The 26,190-nt window shown below is 39.0% G+C and overlaps 1 protein-coding gene across 1 annotated transcript in view; it reads right to left on the bottom strand.

The window, feature by feature from the left end:
• The window catches only part of alk (ALK receptor tyrosine kinase), a 630,515-nt gene that overhangs the window by 36,974 nt on the left and 567,351 nt on the right, over positions 1-26,190 (bottom strand). Inside the window, exon 11 of the mRNA XM_020053911.3 lies at positions 13,826-13,957. Coding sequence (XP_019909470.3) covers positions 13,826-13,957 — 132 coding nt within the window. The remainder of the gene's footprint in view (positions 1-13,825; positions 13,958-26,190) is intronic.

Below are 26,190 nucleotides of genomic sequence, written 5' to 3' on the forward strand. Positions count from 1 at the left end.
TGAACTTGTTTATCAGATCAGATTAAATATAACGGCTGAATCACTGACTTGAATGGTGACTCGGTTCTATTCACTGTATTTCTATGCATTTTTCCCAGAACTAATAGGCGAAATCCAGGAAGATTACCCTCTGAGAAACACACACTGGGTGATTGAGGTTTGGGGACAAAGCACATTCTCTCCAAGGACTACACCAAATCGGGAAATACTGTTTTATTAGGCCCTGACATTGTGTGTTTATGTATTTGTTGATGAAAACTCATTTTTCCCCTAACCATGTCATCCCATCTTACCTAACTGAACCAAACTGAAATTACAGAATTTACACATACTGCATACAGTATACAGCCTTCAGCAGATCACCTTGTTTCCTTTTTGAATGCAGCCATCCATTCTGACATGATGTCTCACAAATGTCATGAACCTCTTCAGAAACTCTGTATCATATCTGCCAATAAATTTAAAAGAACACAAGGATGTTTCTTTCTGCCTGAATTTGGTCACCCAGTTCCCTCTACGGTATGGTCCACAATATGACATTATGATTTGACAGGCTTTGCAGGACTGGACGGGATTAACCAATGGTTCTTATTCTTCATGGCAAAGCCAGACTGTTCGCTGTTCATAATGCAGAGCATTCTTAAACGGAAATTTCACTGCGGCTCTATTTATCTATATACTGTGTTTATTGATATGGAATTAAGTAATTATTACACAAGGCAGACTGTGCGTTGCCAGGCAATAACAGAAAACCTCAGCAGTGCGAGTAAACATAAGGCCGAAGGCTGAGTTGAATTTGTGAAAAAACTAACAAAAAAATGTGTTTATCTTTTGACATTAACGTAGTCCCTAGGCCCCACCACTCTTTCGGCTCTTGACATATTACTACACCACATAGAATAACTTGAGACCCTTATTCTGATCGTTTATAACAAAACTGTAAAAGCCTCAGTCTGCCTTAGTAATGGCTTGCCATATTTTGGTTGCTAAAGGAGCGACACAACGAGTGGTTCCATTAGTTCTATGTTTTCGGAAGCTACCTAATAACTAAATCTATTTGTTCTGTATCTATTGCCATGCTAGCAAACAATGTTATCCATTGTGTTTGCTAGCCAACTATGGCTAACACAGTCAGAAGCCATCCTCTGTACAGTAGCCAGTTGGACATAACCTGTGCTGTTGCACATGCAAACCATAACTGCCAAACACTCTTAAATGAAAAAAGCATAACAAAAATAAATAGTTAGCACTAGTGAGAGGCAACTTTGTTGCAAAATCTCATGCGTGGCATGCATTCTTAGGTTTTTGTTGCAATCTACATTTCTTCTGTTATCAGCTACATTTGTCAATAATCGTTCAGGCAATCTTTTTGACACATGACTGAGAAAGAACTAGTCATGACTTTATTTGCCACTATACAATATAATCATAACTAGCTAGTTACATTTATGTTTGCATTCGCTCCCTATTCTATTATCTTAAAATGAAAATAGCTAACTACCACCATTGCGACAAAAACATTTTATATCCTGGAGCAAGTTAGCAAGTCCGCATTGGCAACATATATTAGACAGAATGTTAGATTGGTGTTTAATTTTTTATATTCATATTTGAAGATTGGTATTATGGACTTTTTTCAAATAACTCAAATACAAGCTTTTCTGCATTTCAGTGGTAGAAAGGGGACATCCACAATTCCTGGTTTTAAGCAAACCACAATATCCAGAAATCATGACAATTTAATGGTGATTTTCAATCATCATCAAATAATAATTATCAGAAGCAGCCATTGTTCAGTATCTCATTCTCAAAACGACTAGCTGAATAGCGAGCTCCAGAGAATAAATAAAAACAAGTACCACCCCATTTCTGAATTGCCCATCTTAGAAAGTGGAAAAACAATTTGACAAGGAAGTACTGTAGGGCTCCCGTCAGACTGTACAAAGCCAGAGAAAATGAGTCCACTCAGCTAACCTGCAATGTCATGGCCAATAACAACATTGTTGGGCAAGTCAAATGGCTCAGTTGAACAAGAACAACATCTATCTGTCACTAGTTTGATCGAGCAATCTATGGAACAAAGGCCACAATAATTGTTACAACAGGACCATTCATTTTTAGATCAGACAGCAGACAATAATCATATGAATACTGCTGTGGTATTTAATTATGTCTGAAATACCACCAATCACTCATAACTATCTAGTGAGACTAAAGAAACACCACAAGTAGTGACTTGTGGTGAATTTTCCCTTTTTCCTTTAAGATGAAAGCATTTTATATAATACATTTTCTTTCTTTAGTATTTTTAATTGAAAGTTGGGTGGATGTGCCAATTATATTAGTCCTTTTTCACCATGCATAGACCTTGATTGGTGGGAAGCAGACTAATCAGAGTTAAATTGCCAGGAAATCAATTGCCATTTCAGTCATACCATTGTCTATATCATTTTACAGGACTATAATTTTTAGGAATATACACATGCATGTCTAGGATATACAACCTCCATATGTAATATAATCTGCATATGTGCTAATATACATTTTTTCAAATGTATGTTTGTTGGGATTCATCTTTTTTTTTAACTAGTCAAAATCAAATAGTCTGGTATAAATTAACATACCCATTCATCTAATTATCTTTCAGCAGCATAATAAGTCTTCAATGTCAGCTCATTTAATAAACACATTTATAAACGTGTAACCTCCACATTTAAGGAAATACAAAATTAGACACAAAGTTTTTGAAACTCCAGCCCACCCAAAAAAACTGTGACCAGGTGAAAATGATTCCTGTCACTGGAGTGAAAAGATTATGCTAAATTGCAGTGGCATAGGGAACAATATGAATTTTTGTCCCCAGAACATAGAAAGTAAATGTAAACCTCTTCCAGTAGATTATTTGTTTGAAAATAGTAGAAAACGTGGACCTCTCCAACATAAGGACTTTCAACAGAATTTTTATTTCCATCACTGATTGACTTTCCTACAGTGCACATTTTTTTTTGTTTTGAATTTGTTGCACTTTGTTTAGACAAATAAAGAATTCAACTGATTTTAACTGAAAAACACAAAATCTCCTTTAGATTTAATGACTGTTGAACTCCCGGAGAGCTGGCAGATTTGACTAATTACTTAGTTATAAACAACGCAGAAAGCCTTTTATTGCAGGTAATTATGAGATGATTCTCTATTGCTGCCATCCATTAATAATCAATGTTAAATCTGAGGTTTCAATTGTGATCTGCATTTTGTCTGTGCATATTCATACTGCAGAAAAGTCACAGGGTCAAACTGTGTGCCACACAGTATCCAAACCTAGTTTTAAAAAGTAAATCTATTCAGGAAAGAAAGTGATCACCATAAACGTCCATAAGCATGAAATAGTCTGATTTCACTGGAGACAGATGGTTTTTTAATGCCTTTGTCCTGATATTCACACTAGCATGCCTATGCTAGAATATTAGTGTGTCGGCTAGCGTGGCCACTGTAAAGTAACCATGAAAGGTTGATCTGCTTCGCGTCATCTCTATTGATGCATGAAAGAAGTTAAGTATGATTTAATGTGCATAATGTGCAATTTGTATATAGCTAATGAAATAGCGACAGCTTGACTCCAGGCTAGTGTTGCACGATATTGGAAAAAACTGACATTGCGATATTTAGTTTTTCTGCGATATATATTGCGATATGAAAGAATTACAGGATGTCTTCACCAGATGACTAGAAAAGCTCTATTTGAGGATCATTAATTATTCTAGAATGATTGGGGTGATTTTGTAGGGTACTGCATCTTCATGGAAAATAAAAATGATTTTTTACCCTTTTACTTATTTTGGGTAGTTTAATTTATTATATTAATTAAAACACTGTTTAATTTACCATAGTTCTATTGTATTCATGTAATACTCTTCTATCAAAAGGCTAAAGTCAATGATCTAACATGTTATGATATTAATAATGCATGTTGCTTACCCTAAAATAAATAAATAAATAAATAAATAAATAAACGGGCTCATTTGTGAATGAAGAGGTGTGGTGTCTATAAGGCTTTATCTCAGTACTCCAACCAGGTTAAAACAGAGCATTCTCTATGGATGAAGTTTCATTATCCAATAGGGAATGAATGTGAATGACAAAATCAAATCAAAAAGTCATTTAACATTTTATTACATTACAAATTAAACTACAAACCTCCTTTTTAAAAATAGAAACATATATCTTTTAATTTAAACCATTTGAAAAATGAAAAAGATCAGCTATAGACCAATCCTGAGTGGTTTACAAAAACAAAATACAGTGTTTATAAAACAAATTATTTGTAATAATAAAAGCAACACCTAACTAATAAATACCAATGAACTTTACATGAATAACAAATATCAACACCGAACCATTGTGTTTTTAAAATAAACTTTTCTTAGCAACAGTGCCAAAGGAAAACAGTGTTGATCATCATGGCTAGACAAATGTCGATTAAATTACATTTTTCAACTGTATAAAATCTGGTTTCTTTCTAAACAGATTACCTAGTAAAATAAATACATTTATTTCTCAAAACAATAGAATAATATAGTAAATCTAAATTCTATTCAAATATAATAACTTGACTTTAAGCATGTGTACATTGCTCACTTAAACTTGGAAGGTTTTTGGCCAAGAATACCAGTCTATTCACCAGTACAGGCTTGAGACGTGACTTGGCAAGTGACAAAGTTGAAAGGGGAACTTGTAGCGGGAATGAATAGATACTTACGGGCAAGCTTGGCAAGATGTGGAAAGCTGACTGTGTTTTCCACCATGCAAGTTGATCTTCCTCTTTGTCTATGGAAGGTGTTAGCAGGTAGTTGTTTAATTCTGCTTCCACAGGATCCTTGTGAGTCAGAGAGGAATCACCCTTTGCTGCAGCTCCGCTCTGTTTAAAGCAACTTCCCAAGGACTTCTTGGCTTTCTTTGCCCCGGACATATCAGCAACTTCAGGCTTCACTTCAGTGCTGCTGCTTGACGTCTCCTCCTGGCATTCCATCATTTCTGATGCCACTCTGGCCTTGACTTGGGGCTTGTTGTCTTCACTGAAGTCCATCATGAACGGGGGGTCCAAACAAGAAGCTACATCTAGCAGCTCCTGAGTAGCTTCATCTCTTTATTTCTTGTTGATGTAGTGCAACATCTCAGTTTTCAAGGTCTTTGTCAAGTCTGTCTCCCTCTTGTATTAGCAGCACTGAGGTGTTACAGAGGTGAAGAACTGGTTTCACATATGATACACTAACATAGTCTTCTCCTGAGCATGCATCTGTGAAGACCAGCAGTGGGCCCAGTGACTTACTGACAGATTCCCGGACATCCATATCTTGCCAGGTTAGAATTAGATGCCGTGTCTACCTGTCCTCAGACAGGACATGAGTTATAGCATTCTGCTGCTCTAGTATCCTGCTGATCATCTTCTGTCTGGAACCCCATCTTGTTTGGCATTCTGATATGAGGTAATGTGAGTGTAGATTGAGTTCCTTCTGGGCTTTTTCAAGAGCACTTCTGGCCTTCCAGGTGTGAGAGATCTGACCCACCAGGTCAATGCGTTCATCCTTTTTCACTGCATTTCTAAGGTTAAAATAAATAAATAAATCAAATGAAGTACTTATTATTATACACATTTAATACATTTACTTTAATACATTATTTCTAAAAATAAATTGCTCATTAAACTGTTTTGCAAATGATTACACAATTAGTTATTTACAGATATAATTTAGAGTTTCAGCATGCTTTCTTTATGCTTTAAAGACATATAATAAAACACATTAATTCTCATATATCTTATATCTCATGAGTTTAGCACTAACAAATTTACTTAATGATAACCCAAAATATAGGGGCATTTAATTCCATTGTTTGTTGTAAACCAATGCCACATTTAAACATAAAAAAGATAGCAGAGATATGTAGATATATTAATGCCATATGATATCAGCCCTGGCATTCAGAGCTTTGGCTATCAACCCGACAGTCTGTATCCTTCATTCTTCCCTAACCCATCCTCTACAATAAAAATATATGAAACTTATGAAAATTTTTATATTTCAGAACAGGTTGCTAGGTAAAAATATGTAACAGTAATAGTATAGCAATAGCAACAGTAGTAAAATAGAATGCGCAATTAGGCATAACTTACCAACTGCAAGAGGCAGTCTGAGGCCAAAGCACAGCAATCTGGTCCACTTGTTCAGGTGCAGCATTCACCAACTACTCTCATCTAGGCCACAATCAGCTAAAGCTTCTCTCATCCCTGTTGCAATGTTCTCACTTGTATGATCCTCTGGGAAAAATGCAGTTTGCAAACAGCGACTTTTCAGGTGGAAGTCCTCATTAATAAAGTGTACGGTCAGACTTACAATGAACAAAATTATAAACGCAAAACTTTAGTTTTTGCCCCCATTTATCATGTGCTGAACTCAAAGATCTAAGACTTTCTCTATGTACACAAAAGGCCTATTTCTCTCAAATATTGTTCACAAATCAGTCTAAATCTGTGTTTGTGAGCACTTCTCCTTTGACAAGATAATCCATCCACCTCACAGGTGTGGCATATCAACATGCTGATTAGACAGCAAGATTATTACACAGGTGTGCCTTAGGCTGGCCACAATAAAAGGCCACTCTAAAATGTGCAGATTCACTGTATTGGGGGGTCCGGGGGGTCCGAAAACCAGTCAGTATCTGGTGTGACCACCATTTGCCTCACACAGTGCAACACATCTCCTTCGCATAGAGTTGATCAGGTTGTTGATTGTGGCCTGTGGAATGTTGGTCCACTCCTCTTCAATGGCTGTGCGAAGTTGCTGGATATTGGCAGGACCTGGAACATGCTGTCATATATGCCAATCCAGAGCATCCCAAAAAAGATATTTGAGAGAAATAAGCCTTTTGGGTACATAGAGAAAGTGTCAGATCTTTGAGTTCAGCTCATGACAAATGGGGGCAAAAATCTAGTGTTGCGTTTATAATTTTTTTCAGTGTATGTGTGGCTCTGTTGTCTGGCTGGACCACAAGTCCATTGTTGCTGTATAATATTCCACTTGTGATAGCTGTGTTTCAACTTGTGCCTTGCATTTCTCATACAATTCTGGGATGGCAACTTGAGAAAAATAGTTGCGTGATGACATTACATACCGCTTTTCAAGCGACCGGAGAATGTTTTTAAAACCCTGTTCATGTTATTGAATCTGTGATTTCTCTCTGCCATTTGGAACCTTTCTCGTATGGTGTAATACTGGCAAAGGCATCTGAAATAGATTTTTGCTTTGGAGGGCATTGAGGTGCTTTGCACTCGTCATAGGAAGATTTGTGGTGCCGCCTTAAACGATCAAACAAATTGGTCGTGTTGACTCATGTTGTGGCAACAATTGCAAGGCACTCTCGACCAAGTACCTGTTTTTGGTCAACATCATCCTGTCTGTAGCCAAAATATTTCCATATAATTGACGATGCATTTCTTTTTGCAACCAAATTCTCAATTTTGGCCTTTTTTGCCTGATCCTCACTCATAATTTCATCACGTGCAAGCAGAGCCTGCATGTCAACCACGTGCAGCAATGAACCTTGTGTTTAAAATAATAATAATAATTATTATAATTAACTAGGTATCCAATAACCCATAAATCGGAGTAAATTACCTTATATAAGACAGATATAATGCTGGTTTTTGTAGACTGATATATGTTTACCTTACTAAATTGCACGTTCTGAGATGTGACTATTGCGGATGCGTACATCGCAATGTCGATACTGAAACGATATATCGTGCAGCCCTACTCCATGCAACTCTCTGTTGACTGAAAAGTAAACAATGGTGTAATCACCCCGCAGCTGCAGAATGCGGCTAATTAGCAGCTAATAATTACAGTAAAAAATCTTAACTTCTTCCCCTCAGGATCTGAATAGTCATTAGGGACCAGTTTTGTTCAGCACAGCTGTCACTCAATTGCTTTTCTGATGACAGGAGACAATTGGATTGAGTTCAGTCGATCTCCTATTCCTCTGTCCTTGTTGTTACAAACAAATGGACCACACATGTGCGTCCGCGCACACACACACAATAACAAACACACTCATTATGAGGTTAGCGACGCGTCCCTTTCCCATCGGGTGGCAAAGTAATCACGCAGAGAGAGTGAAGTTAAGGCATTGATGTAGAGTCCCAGAGAGGGAGCTTAGAAATGATGATTCAGCAGCGAGAGGCTGGTGGCGTCCCAAACATCGCCCTACACAGTGAACTACTTTGGACCAATGCCATATTTGAATCAGACAGGCATTTCAGACTGAGCCACTGTCTGAGTGCACACCTCATTGTAAGGTCAGGTGTCAGAGAAATAAAGGCGTGGACAGAATCGATACAGATGGACGGTGAGAGAAGGAACGAGGAGGGAGAAAGAATGGGGGAGAGAGGGGAAGAGAGAGAAGGTGAAGTACAGCAGTGGGGGAACCAGGGCAAGAACTGAGAAAGAGAGCAGGAGAACCAGACAGGAGGACTGGCTAAGAGTGGGATGAAAATAAGTAAGGTTGGATAGTGAAAGAGAGTCAGGCAGCCAAATGGAAGATTGAAAAGGCAAGGTTAAAAAAGAAAATTGGAAAAAAGAACTATGACGCTGAGAAGGAGGTATAGGGCAGTGGCAAAAGGGAGGAGGGGATGCAGACAAGATGGGCAGACAGCGATGAAGACAGACATAGGGAGAGGGCAGGGAAAGGCATTGACGTTTCCCAGGGTAAATCATTGAGCGTGTCGAGGAGGGAGGAGAGACTTGTCAGAGTGACAGGCCCGCTGAAACAAAATCCTCATCAGATGCCCACACGCGTACACACTCTCTCTCTTTCTTTCTCATCAGGCTTTCCATCCTTTTCCCCCCAGGCTTCAAACCCATCAGTGCTGGAGGTTTCTGGGCCAGGGGATACGTTGAGCGAATGTTAAAAAGATCTTCAGGGTCATCTTTGAGAAGGCCAAAGCTATAAACGCAAGTCCACTTATTAGTTCCCTGGGCGAATAACTATGATAATCTAAGGCCAAGGGTTGGTTAGAAGCCTGATCCTAAAATGAGCTAGCCTCAAACCACACCCAGATGAGAACATCACTATTGATTTGTCAGTTGATTGTTACTTTTAATTGACCGATTGACAATATCTGTGCAAACCACATTTTTTCTTGGACATTACTATGTGGAAGTGCGGGCAGTCTTAAAAAGAAGGGGATGTCTTCTGATATCGTGGACAGGGACAAAACAGTATTGACATAGCCATACAATAAATGCATGGACAGTCTTTTTTTTTTGTCCTCTACTGTAAAAGTTCCCTTAGTGGGAGGGAATTTACTTTTGTTCAGGTTTCACTACATGCTAATGTAAGCACAATTGCCACTCATAAATGAACACCAAACCAATAGTGCATTTTTTATAGATCTTTCACCTGCTGTCAAATGAACATGGATTTGTACAAAAAAAATATGCCTGGAATTAATCATTAATACATAATGTTATCTGTGAGAGAACGCCATGGTGTTGAGAGATCGTGAGGGGACATATACAAAATTATTTTTGACGCGGTACCTTTGAAAGAGCTGGTTATCTAATAGTATTAGATAATTTAATAAAATGATGCTTATATGTACAGTATATTCAAATGTGTTCTTTTCATATACAATAATATCATAAAAAAATATCAATATAATAACAACTGAAATTCGTGTACGACACCTCCATCCTGGGTCTCATCTCCGACAACGATGAGACTGCTTACAGAGGAGGTAAAGAACCTGGCTACATGGTGCCAGGACAACAACCTCACTCTCAACATCTGTAAGACTAAAGAGATGATCGTGGACTTCAGGAAGCAGCGGGAGGGGTCATGCCCCCATACTCATCAATGGAGCTGAAGTGGAACAAGTCTCTGAAAAGTTTCTCGGTGTGTTCATCAAGGATGACCTCACTTGGTCCAGACAAGCAAACTCAGCAGTGAAAACTGCCCAAAAATGCCTATACTTCCTGAGGAGACAGGAAGTTTGGCATGTCTATAAAAATTCTCACCAACTTTTACAGGTACACCATTGAAAACATCCTCTCAGCTGCAGACCGCAAGTCCCTCCAGAGGGTAGTAAAGTCTGCGGAGCGCATCATCGGCAGCCATCTTCCCTCCGTGCAAGGCATCTACCATACACAATGCCTGAGGAAAGCACGGAACATTATCAAAGATCACAGCCACCCAGTCTGTGGTCTGTTCACACTGCTGCCGTCTGGTAGGCGCTACCGGAACATTGTGGCTCCGGTATACATTTTTCTCCTTAAATTCTCACTACGTAGTTTTAGTGTACTATGCCACAATTCATAAGCTTATTACACTCATGTACCCATAATGTTCAGTAATTCTACCATGTGCTGCTAGTTTACACTGTTATGTATATTACTGCCATACTTGCAATATCTTGTTCAAAAATATTATCCAGATAGTTGCTGCTAGTTTACAGTACTATTTTCTTTAAACTGCTGCTTGTACAGTGTTATGTATATTTTTGCTTTATTTTATTATTATTTTTATCTGGTTATATATTTGCTTATATATTCTTCTTCTTAACTCTTACTATGCAGTTGTCGGGTGCCATGTCACAAGAATTTCATTGAGCAGGATGAGACTGTGTTGTTCAGTTCATTTGACATATAAACCTTGAAACTGAAATGTTTGTCAAGTACTAATTCAAAGAAACACACATTTAATCCCTAAAGTCCTACTCAAATGCATGGACTCTGATTTTCTGTCTCTTATTATGTAATTGCTGTGCTAAAACAGGGAATATTTGATATGTTTGTATTATTAAAAAAAGAGTTGAGTATTTTACTTAATATACTTATATATATTTTTTTATATATTTCTGACACTCAATTTTGAAGACAGCTGCCCTTGAAATCAGAGAGTTATAATTTTATTAATATATTACAGTAGATAGCTATTGTTTTTTAAAAGCTACAATTGTAGATGACTTGTCTTGTAAAAAATTCAGTCAGCTTTGGAATTCCTCATCATAAACAAAAGATTTGCGCTTATCATACAATGCCTGCAGAAAGTATTCAACTGTATTAAAGGTAGATTTTGCATCACTAATCTACACATAATATCCTATAATGTCAATGTTGAACTTTAATTTGTTGATTTAAAAGAATACATTTTAAGATAAAATGGAAATGGAAAGAGTTTTGGAAAATGGAAAGTAATCTCAATTGGTATGACAGTCCTACATAACTTTATGAGTACAAATTCATGCAATAAGAGTGGTTTACAGGGTCTGGAAAAGAACAATACAGACTAGTAGATGGGTAAGATTTGGTTATTAATTAACCTTTGGAAAGTGTATCAATATACCCAGTGAATCTTAAGATACGTGTGTCCTTCCTAATTCGGTTGCCAGAGGAAGGAAATCACCACGGAGTCAATAGTCATTTATAAAAAAAATATATTTGTTTGATCGGAAAACTCAAGATGGATCAACAACATTGTGGTTACTCTACAACACTAATGTAAGCGAAAAGAAACTTCAAAAGTATAATAGAGAATAAAACCAAATATGTTATCCTACTTGCACTAAGGCTGTAATGAATTTCGGCAAAGAATGTTGACGCAAAGCATTATGTTTGGAGGAAATTGAAGTATCAAAGTACAACTCTTCATGTTTTCAAGCATGGGGTGTGTTATGGATGTGCTTGTCACTGGCATGTGGTAGGCAGTTTGTTTTAGAATAAAAAAAATCTATAGAGCTATGCACAGGACAAATCTTAAAGGAAAATGTGGTTCAACTCACTTTCAACTGGAAAACATCCTAAAACAATGTTCCTATCTACATAACTGTAATTAGAGTGGCCTTGCTAAATTTGACTTGTGGGTCACCAGAAAGTATTTTGTGAAGACAGCTGACAGAAAATCACAACAGATTTCAACTGCAACTTTCAACTTTTTAATGGAACAAAGTGGGCTCGTTATTCACCTGTTTGTGTACAAGGTAACAGTTATGTTTTTTGAAGCCTCAAACAGCTCTTATTTAAAGAAACACTGCACAAAACCTGCAGTTTAAGCCAGTAGTTGTGAATGCAGTGTTCAATGAGCCAAATGGGTCCCAATGTTTGTGTACTATGTCATCCAAATTGTACACATATTTCTTTTGATATCTTCTGATCTATCGATTTTTTAAAAATGTGTTATATAAATGTGTTGTGCTTAACATCCTGTAATGCATCTTAGACTCTCTGTTTTGTCTATTTAGCGCGTTAACCACCAATTAGTGTCCCATCACATTAGGTTACACAAGGTTTGTCTGACCTTCCTTTAGCAGGTCGGTGCATTATTGCACGGGTATTTCAAATGTTAAGTTCCAGTCACTAAAATGTTCTCCCCATCAATTACCCAAATGAGCTTGGAGTTCATTTATTATCCAAACTCTCACTTCTGACTTGTGCATAGGTTTCCTCAAAATATTTATGCCCTCTATCATAGTGACGTTTAACATTTACACTTTTTAGAATTGTCTCAGAACAAATCAGACAGAGTGTCCGGCAATTTTTGTGGGAAGAATTAAGGTATATTTATCTGTCCAATCATCATTGAAAGCTCGATTTTCAGGTGTTGACTTTTCTAACTTTTGAGCAAGACAGAGATGCTACTGGCATCTCTCGTTCCCACTTTTACTACAGTGGTGAAGATAGCTTTATATTAAATTGTAAACATTTGCTTTAATTGGCTGAATTGCATAAGCGATTTAAATGAAGCAAGTGAGTCCCATCTCCGATGAGCTGTCTAAACTGCGCCCGTCAAAGAAAAGAGAAGCTCCGTCAATATTATTAATTGATGACAAATTGGTCAAGGTCCGAATCGAACCATTGCTTGTTCCGGAGCCGGACCGTGGTCCATTAATTGGTGATAACTGCATTTTTGTATCCGTCATGTCCCTGAAGGAAAAGGATCGCAACAAAGCTTGTTATCATGAAGCTGTGGCTAAAAAAGTCTTAAATAAAAAGGCAATGATACTGGAGGGAATGTCATGAACACCATCTTGTGGATTTGGACCCAACTTGATTGTGATACATGCAATTACTATGATACCCCAGAGTATAAGAATACTGGTATCACCCAGACAGATTGGGATTACTATTTTTGCAGCTCAAGATTTATCTCAAATACATAGTAACGATACACAGCACATGATTACCTCAATAATTATAACATGGGAAAATGTCAGTCATTATTTCATGCTCTGTAAAATGTATTCAGTCCAACTTCTCAAAAATGGAGCCAATTCCAGCTCTTCTCTATCCACAGTGTTAATTTATGCAGTAGCTCGTGGTTGGAAGAATCTAAGGTAGAAAATGTCAACTTGGTCAAACAAGCTACATTGACATTTTCTGGAGACAAATTGGAGCGTTTTGCACTTCAAAACTGACCTTACTGCTCCATTTAATCAGCAATAAGATCTATCGTTATAGACGTGGGCATGGACAATTCCAGCAGGTGGCACACTTACTTTAGCCGAGGAATAAGCAGTGTGCCCAAACAAAGCATGTGGGGTAAATGTGAATTTAAGACTGCTTGTGTGTGTCTGTGTGTGTGTGTGTGTGTGTGTGTTTGTGTCATTGAGCAAGCAGAAGAGGAAAAGAGAGAATGTAATATGTTTGTGTGTAAGAGTAAAGCACATTGTTCAAGCTGGAGATTCTGTGAAGAAAATGTATTACCTTCTACCTCAGACTTTCATTTCTGTTCAAATACCTCAGATACTTTCATATAACAACAGGTGGACACTTACAATCAGTCGAAGTGGGAAGTTCTGAAAAGATTCTTGTGTTTCCATTGGACGGAGTAGTTGTTTTGATATTCTGATTTGTTGGTTTCTGAATTGTATTGGTGTTGGTTACCGTAGGAGGAAATTCACCATTTGCTGAGGAGACAAAGAGACAAATGACAAATTAGGGGCACAGATATGAACTTCCTGGAGTTGTTCAATAATAAACTGTTTTCCTTTTTTCCTTTTCAATTCAAGACATTTAAAATTCTAGACATAAGAACATTGCCCAGAGTTAAACTGGGTCAATACTTGAGAAAAGCTCAATAACCACTAATCTGAAATGGTAGATTTTCTCGTCAAATAGGAGTCACTCAATCCTCAAAACCTATTAGGTTTAATATAGAGGTGCAGTTGGTAAGGCGGGGTAATGGGTCCAGGGCTTTCACACCACCAGCTCAAGCCAAGGAATCCTCTAGACATAGTAACCACTATCCCAACCTATCCCAAGGCCTATGATCAAACAACTGACAAGTGCATGAATTTCTAATCCAGATATTAATATTAAGGACTGCGTGTTTCTGTATACAGTTCCAAAACCATTGTCAAGTTTGCAGAGGACACCACTGTGGTAGGCCTGATCAGTGACAATGATGAGTCAGCCTACACACAGGAGGTCAAGTGTCTGGCGGGCGTGGTGCTTTTACAACCACCTGGCTCTCAATGCAAAGAAGACCAAGGAGCTCATTGTGGATTACAGGAAGTCTAAAGGCTACAGTCACGCCCTGGTTCTCAACGATGGCACTAAGGTGGAGCGTGTGTCCAGGTTCAAATTCCTTTCCTTGACCCACAATATCTCAATCCTGGTCAAAAAGGCACAGCAGCGCCTTTACTTTTTGAGGGGGCTGAAGAAGGCCCACCTGTCTTCGGAGATCTTTGTGAACTTCTACCGGTGCACACTCGAGAGCATTCTGTCGAACTGAGCCACAGTGTTTTGGCGGATGCTTCGTGGCCGACCGGAAGGCCCTGCAATGGGTGGTGAAAACCGCCCAGCTCCCAGCCATCGTAGAGCTCCAGCGCCAGCGATGTCTACGTAGGGCGCGTGGCATCATCAGAGACCCTTCACATCCAGGCCACAAACTGTTTGCTCTCCTACCATCAGACAAGCGGTACAGGTCTATCCGTTCCCGCACCAGCAAGCTCAAGAACAGTTTCCCTGCTGAACTCTGTGACCCATCACTAACCATACCCACCCGCCCACAGTTTAGTACTTCCTCTCAAAGACCTTGTACTACTCCACTGTACTACGGGACTCTGAAACTGCCTTGCTAAATCTGATAAGGATTTTTTCAGTTGTTAAATGTACATGTCTACCTTGGGAACCTCATCGCTGCTATCCCTGCATTTCAGTTGCACATGCTACTTCACACCTCCAAATTGCTCAATTGCATAGTCAGAATTGCCATTTGCACTTGCATTTGTCTCATCGGACAACTGTTCATTCCCCACTTGTACATTATACTTAATACTAGTACATTTTCTGCCCTCCCCTATTTGCCTTCATTTCTCATTTACAATAGCAATTATTTTGGACTGTATTTGCCTTCACTGCACATCTATACATTCCACTTGTAACATACACTACACTTAATACTTGTAAATTCCCTGCCCTCTTATATTTCTGTTTCATTGTACTGTACTGGTACTGTTCAATGACAAAGTTGAATCTAATTTAATCTATTAGGTATTTTGCAGTCTGTGAACTGACCCTGAGTATTGGTCTATATTGACATGGGTGTGAATACTAGATATAGGAAATCCACTACCTCACTACCTGGATGCGGTGCGGAAGAGCATAACTCTTTCCGATTATGCAGCTGCCAGACCAGGGGTTAACATGAGTTTCTGATTGGTCTGTTCCACAATCAGCAGTATGGAAACTGTCTGAGACATAGTAGAAATAGCCAATCACCACCTCTGATTGTAAGGAGGTCAACTTTCCTAAAATAAATGATGCAACCAATTAACTATTCAGGAAATGGTTGAAACTATCAAAATGACAGTGATGTAGTTATGACAACTTCATGGTATGGTTACAAGCAATGGAAACTAATGTGTTTAGAATTCTCCAAAAACATTTAATTCAAAGTGTTAAATTTCAAAAAGTTGGAAGAGATGTTTGGATGAACTAACGCTATGTCAGATTAGGTTATATGAAACACATCATCACAGTATTGTCAAAGTCCTTGCCATATCTTTGTGGGATCAATTAAAATGTTAATAGCAAACTTATATCATACTGGTCTGTCAGTCACTCATGAACATTGTGACATTCTGTCCATGAAAGGGACTGTGATCCACCTGTCGGCTGTTTTCATGAGCACCCTGGATCTCTCTCTGCAATTCCCCTCCCAAAAATCTCCAAAATAATTTCCAGTAATTTTTTTTTTGTATGTATATTGTATTTGGACCTTGATCAGAAAAACATGAAATTCAAAGACAAATGTGATGTAATTTGTTTGAGTAAAATACTAATTATGCAAAACAAATGCACCAACTGGCTTCTTGCTAATAATCAATGAAGTCTTAAGGTCTTTCCCAAACAAATATTACTGTCAATTAATTTACTATGGAATTATTTCCATAGTAAAGCAACACAAATTAGGCTCAATTTAGTCAGGAATTGTTTTGCATACTGTTGAAAATATACCAGAACATTATTTAGAAACATAGAATTCAAGTAGTGTAAAAAGAAATAAAAATCCTTTCAATGGTACCAGTCAGTAGGACACAGATGTCTTTGCAGTATCTCTGGACCACAGACAGAGTCAGCATCACATTCCACAGAATTTTATAAGTATTCATGCTACACTGAATGCCTTAATTACATTTATTTATATACAACACTGTTTCCAAAGAAGTTGCAATGCTGCGTAACATGCGAATAAATAAAGAATGAAATGATGTGCAAATAATTTATCCCTATATTTAATTGAAAACAGTTAAAGATTCTTTTTAAAGTGTTTTTGTTTCTGGAAAAATACATGCCCATTTTGAATTTGATGCCAGCAACGTATTTCAAAAAAGTTGGAACAGGGGCATGATTGCCACTTGTGTCGGCTGCTCCGCGTGGTGCTGCTTGCTCTCTCCCTCCACGGCGCTCCACCTCGCCGCTGTACAAACCGCTGGCTAGAGCAGAAGACAGCAGCGCACCCAACACACCCACACACCTGTTATCTGTTAGCCATTATGTCTATTCAGGTTCCTTGTTTTCACGCGCACCTCACTGGTTATTGTGTCTATGTTTGTTGAGACAAGACACGTGATTCCATGTGTCAGTGTTGTTTTGTTACTTTCGGTTTTGCCTCTACATTATGCACTCACTGCCCTCACACCTCACACCACCAGCGTTTGGGAATTGATGAGACCAATTGCTGTAGTTTTGAAAGTGAAATGTTTTCCCATTCTTGCTTGATATAGGATTGCAGCTGCTCTACAGTTTGTGGTCTCCTTTGTCGTATTTTACGTTTCATAATGCGCCAAATGTTTTCAATGGGTGACAGGTCTGGACTGCAGGCAGGCCAGTTTAGCACCCAGACTATTACTACAGAGCCATGCTATTGTAATACGTGCAGTATGTTGTTTGGCATTGTCTTGCTGTAATAGCAAAGCCTTCCCTGAAGAAGACGTCGTCTGGATGGCAGCATATGTTGCTCCAAAACCTGTATATATTGTTCAGCATTAATGATGCTTCCACAGATGTGGAAGTCACCCATGCCATGTGCACTAATGCTCCCCTATACAGTCACGGGTGCTGGTTTTTGAAATGTGCAAAGATATCAAGTAGGATGGTCCCTCTCCACTTTAGTCCGGAGGACACTGAATCCATAATTCCCAGAAACAATGTTGATTTGTTAGACCACAATTCAGTTTTCCACCTCTCAGTCAGAAGGCAGAATCATTTCTGGATTTTGTTTATATACAGGTGCTGGTCATATAATTAGAATATCATCAAAAAGTTGATTTATTTCAGTAATTCCATTCAAAAAGTGAAACTTGTATAATGTATACATTCCACACAGACTGATATATTTCAAATGTTCATTTCTTTTAATTGTGATGATTTTAACTGACAACTAATGAAAACCCCAAATTCAGTATTTCAGAAAATTAGAATATTGTGAAAAGTTTCAATATTGAAGACATCTGGTGCCACACTCTAATCAGCTAATTAACTCAAAACACCTGCAAAAGCCTTTAAATGGTCTCTCAGTCTAGTTCTGTAGGCTGCACAATCATGGGGAAGACTGCTGACTTGACAGCTGTCCAAAAGACGACCATTAACACCTTGCACAAGGAGGGCAAGACACAAAAGGTCATAGCTAAAGAGGCTGGCTGTTCACAGAGCTCTGTGTCCAAGCACATTAATAGAGAGGCGAAGGGAAGGAAAAGATGTGGTAGAAAAAAGTGTACAAGCAATAGGAATAACCGCACCTTGGAGAGGATTGTGAAACAAAACCCATTCAAAAATGTGGAGGAGGTTCACAAAGAGTGGACTGCAGCTGGAGTCAGTGCTTCAGGAACCACCACGCACAGACGTATGCAAGACATGGGTTTCAGCTGTCGCATTCCTTGTGTCAAGCCACTCCTGAACAAGACACAGCGTCAGAAGTGTCTCGCCTGGGCTAAAGACAAAAAGGATTGGACTGCTGCTGAGTGGTCCAAAGTTATGTTCTCTGATTAAAGTGCATTTTGCATTTCCTTTGGAAATCAAGGTCCCAGAGTCTGGAGGAAGAGAGGAGAGGCACATAATCCACGTTGCTTGAAGTCCAGTGTAAAGTTTCCACAGTCAGTGATGGTTTGGGGTGCCATGTCATCTGCTGGTGTTGGTCCACTGTGTTTTCTGAGGTCCAAGGTCAACGCAGCCATCTACCAGGAAGTTTTAAAACACTTCATGCTTCCTGCTGCGGACCAACTTTATGGAGATGCAGATTTTATTTTCCAACAGGACTTGGCACCTGCACACAGTGCCAAAGCTACCAGTACCTGGTTTAAGGACCATGGTATACCTGCTCTTAATTGGCCAGCAAACTCGCCTGACCTTAACCCTAAAGAAAGTCTATGGGGTATTGTGAAGAGGTAGATGCGATACACCAAACCCAACAATGCTTAAGAGCTGAAGGCCACTATCAGAGCAACCTGGGCTCTCATAACACCTGAGCAGTGCCACAGACTGATCGACTCCATGCCACGCCACATTGCTGCAGTAATTCAGGCAAAAGGAGTATTGAGTGCTGTACAGGCAAAACTAAGTATTGAGTGCTGTACAAGCTCATACTTTTCATGTTCATACTTTTCAATTGGCCAACATTTCTAAAAATATTTTTTTTTGTATTGGTCTTGAGTAATATTAAAATTTTCCAAGATACTTAATTTGGGATTTTCATTACTTGTCAATTATAATCATCACAATTAAAAGAAATAAACATTTGAAATACATCAGTCTGTGTGAAATGAATGAATATAATATACAAGTTTCACTTTTTGAACGGAATTACTGAAATAAATCAACTTTTTGATGATATTCTAATTATATGACCAGCACCTGTATGGTTACTTCTTTACATGATAGAGATTTAATTTGCATTTGTGGATGCAGCGTGGGACTGTGTTCACAGACAATGGTTTTCAGAAGTGTTCCTGAGTCCATGCAGTGATTGCCACTACAACATCGTGTCTGTTTTTAATGCAGTGCCGTCTGAGGGCCCGAAGATCACGGCCATCCAGTATTGGTTTTCGGCCTTGTCCCTCGCGTACAGATATTTCTCCAGATACTCTGAATCTTTTAATGATATTATGTACCGTAGATGATGAGATTCCCAAACTCTTTGCTCATGCAGTGAAACCCTCCCCATATTTTCTTCTGAAAGAATCACCCTCTCTGGGATGCTCATTTTATACTCAATCACATTCCTCACCTGTTGCCAATTAACTAAATTTTTTGTGAGTTGTCTGAGCAGGTTAACTTTTTTTAGCATTTTGTTGCAACTGTCCCAGTTTTTTGGAAACATGTTGCTGGCATCAAATTCAAAGTGGGCATATTTTTTTCAAGAAACATTAACATTTCTGTTTCAGTATCTGATGTTGTCTTTGTAATATATCTAATGAATATAAGGTCTAAATGATTTACCCATCATTGCATTCTGTGTTTATTTACATTTTGCGCAGCGTCACAACTTGGAAACAAGGTTTTAGTTAAAGTAGCCAGCTGCAAGATTTTCATCATCCAAAAGCAGAACAATGCAAATTATATTTGAAATGGTATGGTAGAAAGATGGTATTTGAAATGGAACACTTCACAAATAGTTTATTATCCATGTGTTCACACACCATCCCATCACCCTCTTATCCCTGGACCCTCAGTATTTGACTTCGGTGACCTATCAAAACACACATAGTAAGATTCTGTTGGAAGTGATGAATCCAGCAGTGCTGTACAAAGGACAATAATGCATTACCAGTCCCAAAGGGATAACGCTCTTGAGAAATCATATACAGTCATTGCTTTTGAGCGACTGAGGAATAGACAAGCTTATATAGGTAGGTAAGCTCTACAACCAAATTTGAAGTAGTAAGCTAACTATTTCTCTGTCCTGTGCCACTAGCCTATGTTACAGTTATATACCACAGGAAGGATATGCAATAACGATGGGAATTCCAAACCAAACATAGTATAAAATTAGCTAGATTACCATGCTCCCTAGCTACTGTATCGGGAGTAGTAAATACACTGCTATTCCCCTTGTCGACACTAGAGTGATGAAATTGCACATATGGCATTAAGGGCCTTTCAAATCCTTATTATTCCAATTGCTTGTTAGAATGTTTTACTTCTGTATTATTCCCTTAAAATGTTCAGTCCAACTAAACAGAATCATAAATGACTCATAGTTCAGATACTGCCTTGACTGAATCCCAATAGTGTCAAGCAACTTCAGACCAATTTCCAACCTGCCCTTTCTTTCAAAGTTGCTTCAACTTGTGATCTTACCAATTCTTAATTATTTTATACACAGCAACAAGTTTACCAAGCACACTGCTTGTAACCAACAATCTGCATACAACCTTCCTGTCTTACTTCCTTGCAGCACAAATATTAAAATCTGAAAACATATTGCTTCTTTATAGCAGCTGATGACGGAGACACTTGAATCATTTTGCTTCAGGAAATGACAGCAGCCACAGTAAATCATGAGATTCTCATCAGCAGACTAAAGAAATTGCCTCTATGATCTGGTACAGCACTCTGGTGGTTTCACTGGCACAGTATCTGACTGACAGACAAGCATTTGTAAAACTTGGAAATTATAAATCCAACCCCTGAGTCACTCAATATGTCCCTCAGGTATCCGTAATGGGGCCGCTCTTGATTTCTATATAGAACATACATGGAACCAATTGATGCGCTAATCCAAAGATCTGAAGTAGGCTTTCATTTGTATGATCACGACAAGGCACAAGGGGACACAGAAACTGCAACCAAACTGACAGCGCGGCTAGATGCAATCATGATGTAAACTTGACTTAACTGTAGCAAAATCAAGGTTGTACTTTAAGAGTGCAACAATGGGATAAGCACATTGTCCTTTTTTCTTGATGATCAACCTATCACTGCATCCCCACCACATTAACCGTATGTCAGTTTTGACTCCAGTTTCTTATTTCACACATCCGAACCATCAAGAAGGTTTCACCACCTGCTTTGATTTCTACCTTATTGCTCTTGTATTGTTACTGTTTTGGATTTGTTTTCTAGCTCATGCTCTACAAAAAACATTATTATAATTGTCATTATGTTATTCTTATGACTTGCAGAGTAAACAAACATGCCGCAAAAACACAAAAAAACATAATCAAGCATTTTCTGTGATGGCGCCAGATGGTCAATCAGGTTTCTTCACGATGGAAGCAGGCAAGATGGGTAATTCATTAACTCAGTGCACCCCAGTCTATTAGTCAGTACCACATAGTATTTGGCTCCAAAGCGTCTTTGTGGAAAAAAGCACACCCTTCCAACATGCTGAATAAATGGACTGAGAGCTAATCATCTCTCTGACTGACATTCTAACCTCGTCCCCAGGCTATTGCGCAGTCTGGGAACGAGATTACTGACATTGTGAAAGTATTCAGTTTACATGTACATGATTTATATGCATTATTAATAGCCATACAGGATATTCAGTAAACAAAATTTGCATGAGAAGTGAGGGAAATAAATATCCTTTGATAAATTAACTTTGTTAATATCAAAAGTCCCGATATCCTTTAGCCTGCTAACAACAGAGACATGTACCAAGGATCCAATAAAAGATGGGTTGATATGGATTTCTTATTCTCCTGAGTAAAGTTTCCATGCTGGGAGGTAAGAATTTGCTTTGCAGTGACACTGTATATACCCTTATGGTCTGTAAAATCATAAAAATATAAATAAGCTGCTTGTTTCAGGTTCCGTGCGATGAGTGCCATTGCTACCCGGTCTGCAAAGCAAAAAAAGTTGAGAACCTTCATCTAAAAGAAAGCTCCTTTCAGCTTTACATAATAAAAACATTTATAATCTATCCATCTCAGAAAAGCACCGACTGTTTTGCAACTTGCTGGCCTGAATTTCAAGTTGAGAGCTGACTGCGTCTCCAAATAATGATGTCTGGCCCCCGAGATTCTTGGGTTGTGTCTGCTTTCCCGCTCATACCGGCTGGCTGAAAAGACATGTCACCCCCCAACGCATCGTTCCACAGGCATTATGGGGCATTGTGAAACATGTCTACCTGACATCTTTGTCTCTTTAATCATCCACTAAACTCCCTCCCCCTCTCAGTTCCCTTGACCCGGCTACACAGCCACTGCTACCTCCTCGGGCCGAACGCCTGTCGTTCATCACAATATGGCAGGGGGTTCTCCACGTCATTGTGCGTCGCGTACCCTTTCAAAAGCATGCCTTTTGGTCGCAGTCACGTACAGGCTGTTATAGTTTACTCAAAGCCAGAACCCTGATGGGAAACACACAGAAGACGACCATTTTGATGTGTCTTGTCAAAAACGCAGCTAACATGTTGCCCACATTCATCATTTATATTGAGGTCAATCAGCTTTAAGCCAACTGTGTAAATTATGTTGTACTTGTCGTTGCTGTTTTAACACTTGCACATATCTTTTCTGTTTCACTGATTTCTCTGATAAATGCTTTATTAGTGAGGTTATCTTATCTTGGTGTGATGAGCTAACTGTAAGTCACTATGGGTAAGAGTGTTTTTATAGCATCATAATGGCAATGTTAAATTTGTGGTTATGGAATTGAATATCGTTGCTGTACTTCGTGGCAACTCCTTGAGGTGGCTTGGGAGCTTGTGAACTCAATCATGGCCAAAAAAGGCCAAAGAATGCTTTCTCTTAGCCACATAGGGATTCCGGTTAAACTTCTGAGTTGAGTGAGCAGTGGGATAAGAACAAAACCGTATGGAATGTGCTTCAGAAGACACATATCCAGATACCAACTGTCCAGAGTCCACTGGGAGTTGCAAATTAAATGTCACAACATTGGAAAGAAAAACAGGGTAAAAAAACACACAATAATAAAAACTACTCATACTAGTCATACAGGCAGTCCGGGTCCAGGCATAAGCAACATATGCGGTCACTAATGGCACCTGACCGCTAGGGCATTTTGAACATTTTGGGGCCCCAAAGGCTAGAGCCGGCGCTGCAAACGGGTATTACTATTTTACTGCATGGTAATATGGTTGTTGCGGAGTCAACTATTACACTATTTTAAATGCATAACTACTGAAATTATTTTACATTTGCTTGCAACACTATTAGTAACAAATGTCTTGTAATTACACATCTGAAGAACAAATGATTGCAAAATGTTAAATCGATAAAATCAAAAGATGTTAAAATGATAAATCAAAGATGCTACTTCCATCGGTTTCACATGTAATGCCAGGGTTGGTAAAAAAGACCTGGTAACAAGAATTGTAACAGGGCACACTGTTTCTAACTACCAGCCATTTTAAAATGTAACCAGGTATATCCTGTGATTGTAATTCCATCGATCAGAACTTTTAAAGGAGTAAGTACAAAGACAAAATTCTAGTTTATAGTGATAGTTTATTTGCATATAGAGACACGTGTCAAACGCTTAAACAATAATCATCTGAGGTATTTCTAAATTAATACAGGACAATCATCAGTACTTATAGGGGGAATATGGGAGTGATAAGTTGCTGCGCATCTGTCTTATGTCACATAGGTTTTACCCAAAGGGTGGGCTGTCCCCCCACCTTATCCTTCCTGACATAATGTTTACTGCTGTGTTTACCTAAAGAGGCCAACTGCCCCTACTTCCCCACAAAGGCCACATTCCTAAGGAACGAAGAACTGATACCCTTCTTGGTTTAAGCAGATAAACAGATGGTCAGAGGTCCTCTGATATTATGCAGACGTGTGTCACAAACAAAGACCAGAGTAACATACCAGATGATAGAAAATACATGTACCTTAGTTCAAACATTTCCATGACAATCCCAAGGTATATTTTCTTGTAAATATAATCTACCCGGGAGCAAGCAACTCTATCTAAATTGTGTGTTACTATGTTAGTTAGAAAGTGTTAGACCTCAGGTTTTGATATGGGCCAAAATTATAACTTCTTTTAACTGGTGGTGGTCTGCATTTTAAAAATGCAACCCAATGCAACTTTTACTGAGATGGCAGGTTACTTACATCCCAGCTCAAGGGTGGCAAAGTCTCTTTCTGCAGTAAAATTTCTTAAGCTCAAATCAATAGCTCATTCCCTGACCCACTAATCCTCAAATATGATCTATAAACTCTTGACTGTTTAGGGGGAGATAATGAAGTGTAATACAGCCATATACATTTTTTGAGTTACATTTGTTGTATGTAATGGGATGTTTGTTATGTTTTCAGCACACCAAAACAAGTCACAACAACTGTAACACTTAGGTCCAACAAACACAGGCTTGGATGGCCCACAAGTCTGAGTAGTACTTCAAACCCTCACTAACAAGGTTCAGCTGGATCAAAGCTTCTCAGCATGGGAAGCATAGCGTACAGATAGACATAGGACATTGGTATTCCATTGCTGCCCGGTTGGATCTCTTGCGGGCTTACTCTGGAGAAGAGCTGAACTGCAGGCCAGGGCAATCGCAGGTCAGGCTGTCAGAATTAGTTAAGCAGGCTTGTCGACCTAGCCTAAACCCACAAGAGACTGCTGGGGCAAAGCTTGTTACCCAACACACCCTGAAGCCTTTCAACCACTGGTGCTAATGATGAACTAGATGCAGCCCAGAGACGGTCAGTGACACAGGGGTAACAATGGATGAACTAGATACAGCCCAGAGACGGTCAGAGACACAGGGGTAACAATGGATGAACTAGATACACCCCAGAGATGGTCAGTGACACAGGGGTAACAATGGATGAACTAGATACAGCCCAGAGACGGTCAGAGACACAGGGGTAACAATGGATGAACTAGATGCAGCCCAGAGACGGTCAGTGACACAGGGGTAACAATGGATGAACTAGATGCAGCCCAGAGACGGTCAGAGACACAGGGGTAACAATGGATGAACTAGTTACAGCCCAGAGATGGTCAGTAACACAGGAGTAACAATGGATGAACTAGATGCAGCCCAGAGATGGTCAGTGACACAGGGGTAACAATGGATGAACTAGATACAGCCCAGAGACGGTCAGTGACACAGGGGTAACAATGGATGAACTAGTTACAGCCCAGAGATGGTCAGTAACACAGGAGTAACAATGGATGAACTAGATGCAGCCCAGAGACGGTCAGTGACACAGGGGTAACAATGGATGAACTAGATACACCCCAGAGATGGTCAGTGACACAGGGGTAACAATGGATGAACTAGATACACCCCAGAGATGGTCAGTGACTCAGGGGTAACAATGGATGAACTAGATACACCCCAGAGGCGGTCAGTGACACTATGGATGCCAAAATGCAAGCCAATCCAAGGAATTAGGCCTTGACGCAATTTTTCTGGTTTCTTGCAGGCCAACATAACGTACTGTAATAGGCATACCATGTAATGTACTTATACAGTATACACAGTACACATGGCAGGTTCTTATTCTAAATGAAAATATAGAAAGAATATGGGTATATGCGTTTGTAATAAAATGTAATGCAAAATGCATAATTTTATTGCGATCTTGTAAAATAAATTATACTGTATTCCTGTTGATGTTGTCATTAACAAGAAACCAAAAACTGGGTATGCTGTCATTTGACATTTTAATTTGTGTAACGTTTTGCTTACGCATTGACTATTTCTCTATTG

The sequence above is a fragment of the Esox lucius genome, chromosome 15, assembly GCF_011004845.1.
Source record: "Esox lucius isolate fEsoLuc1 chromosome 15, fEsoLuc1.pri, whole genome shotgun sequence".
Lineage (NCBI taxonomy): Eukaryota > Metazoa > Chordata > Actinopteri > Esociformes > Esocidae > Esox > Esox lucius.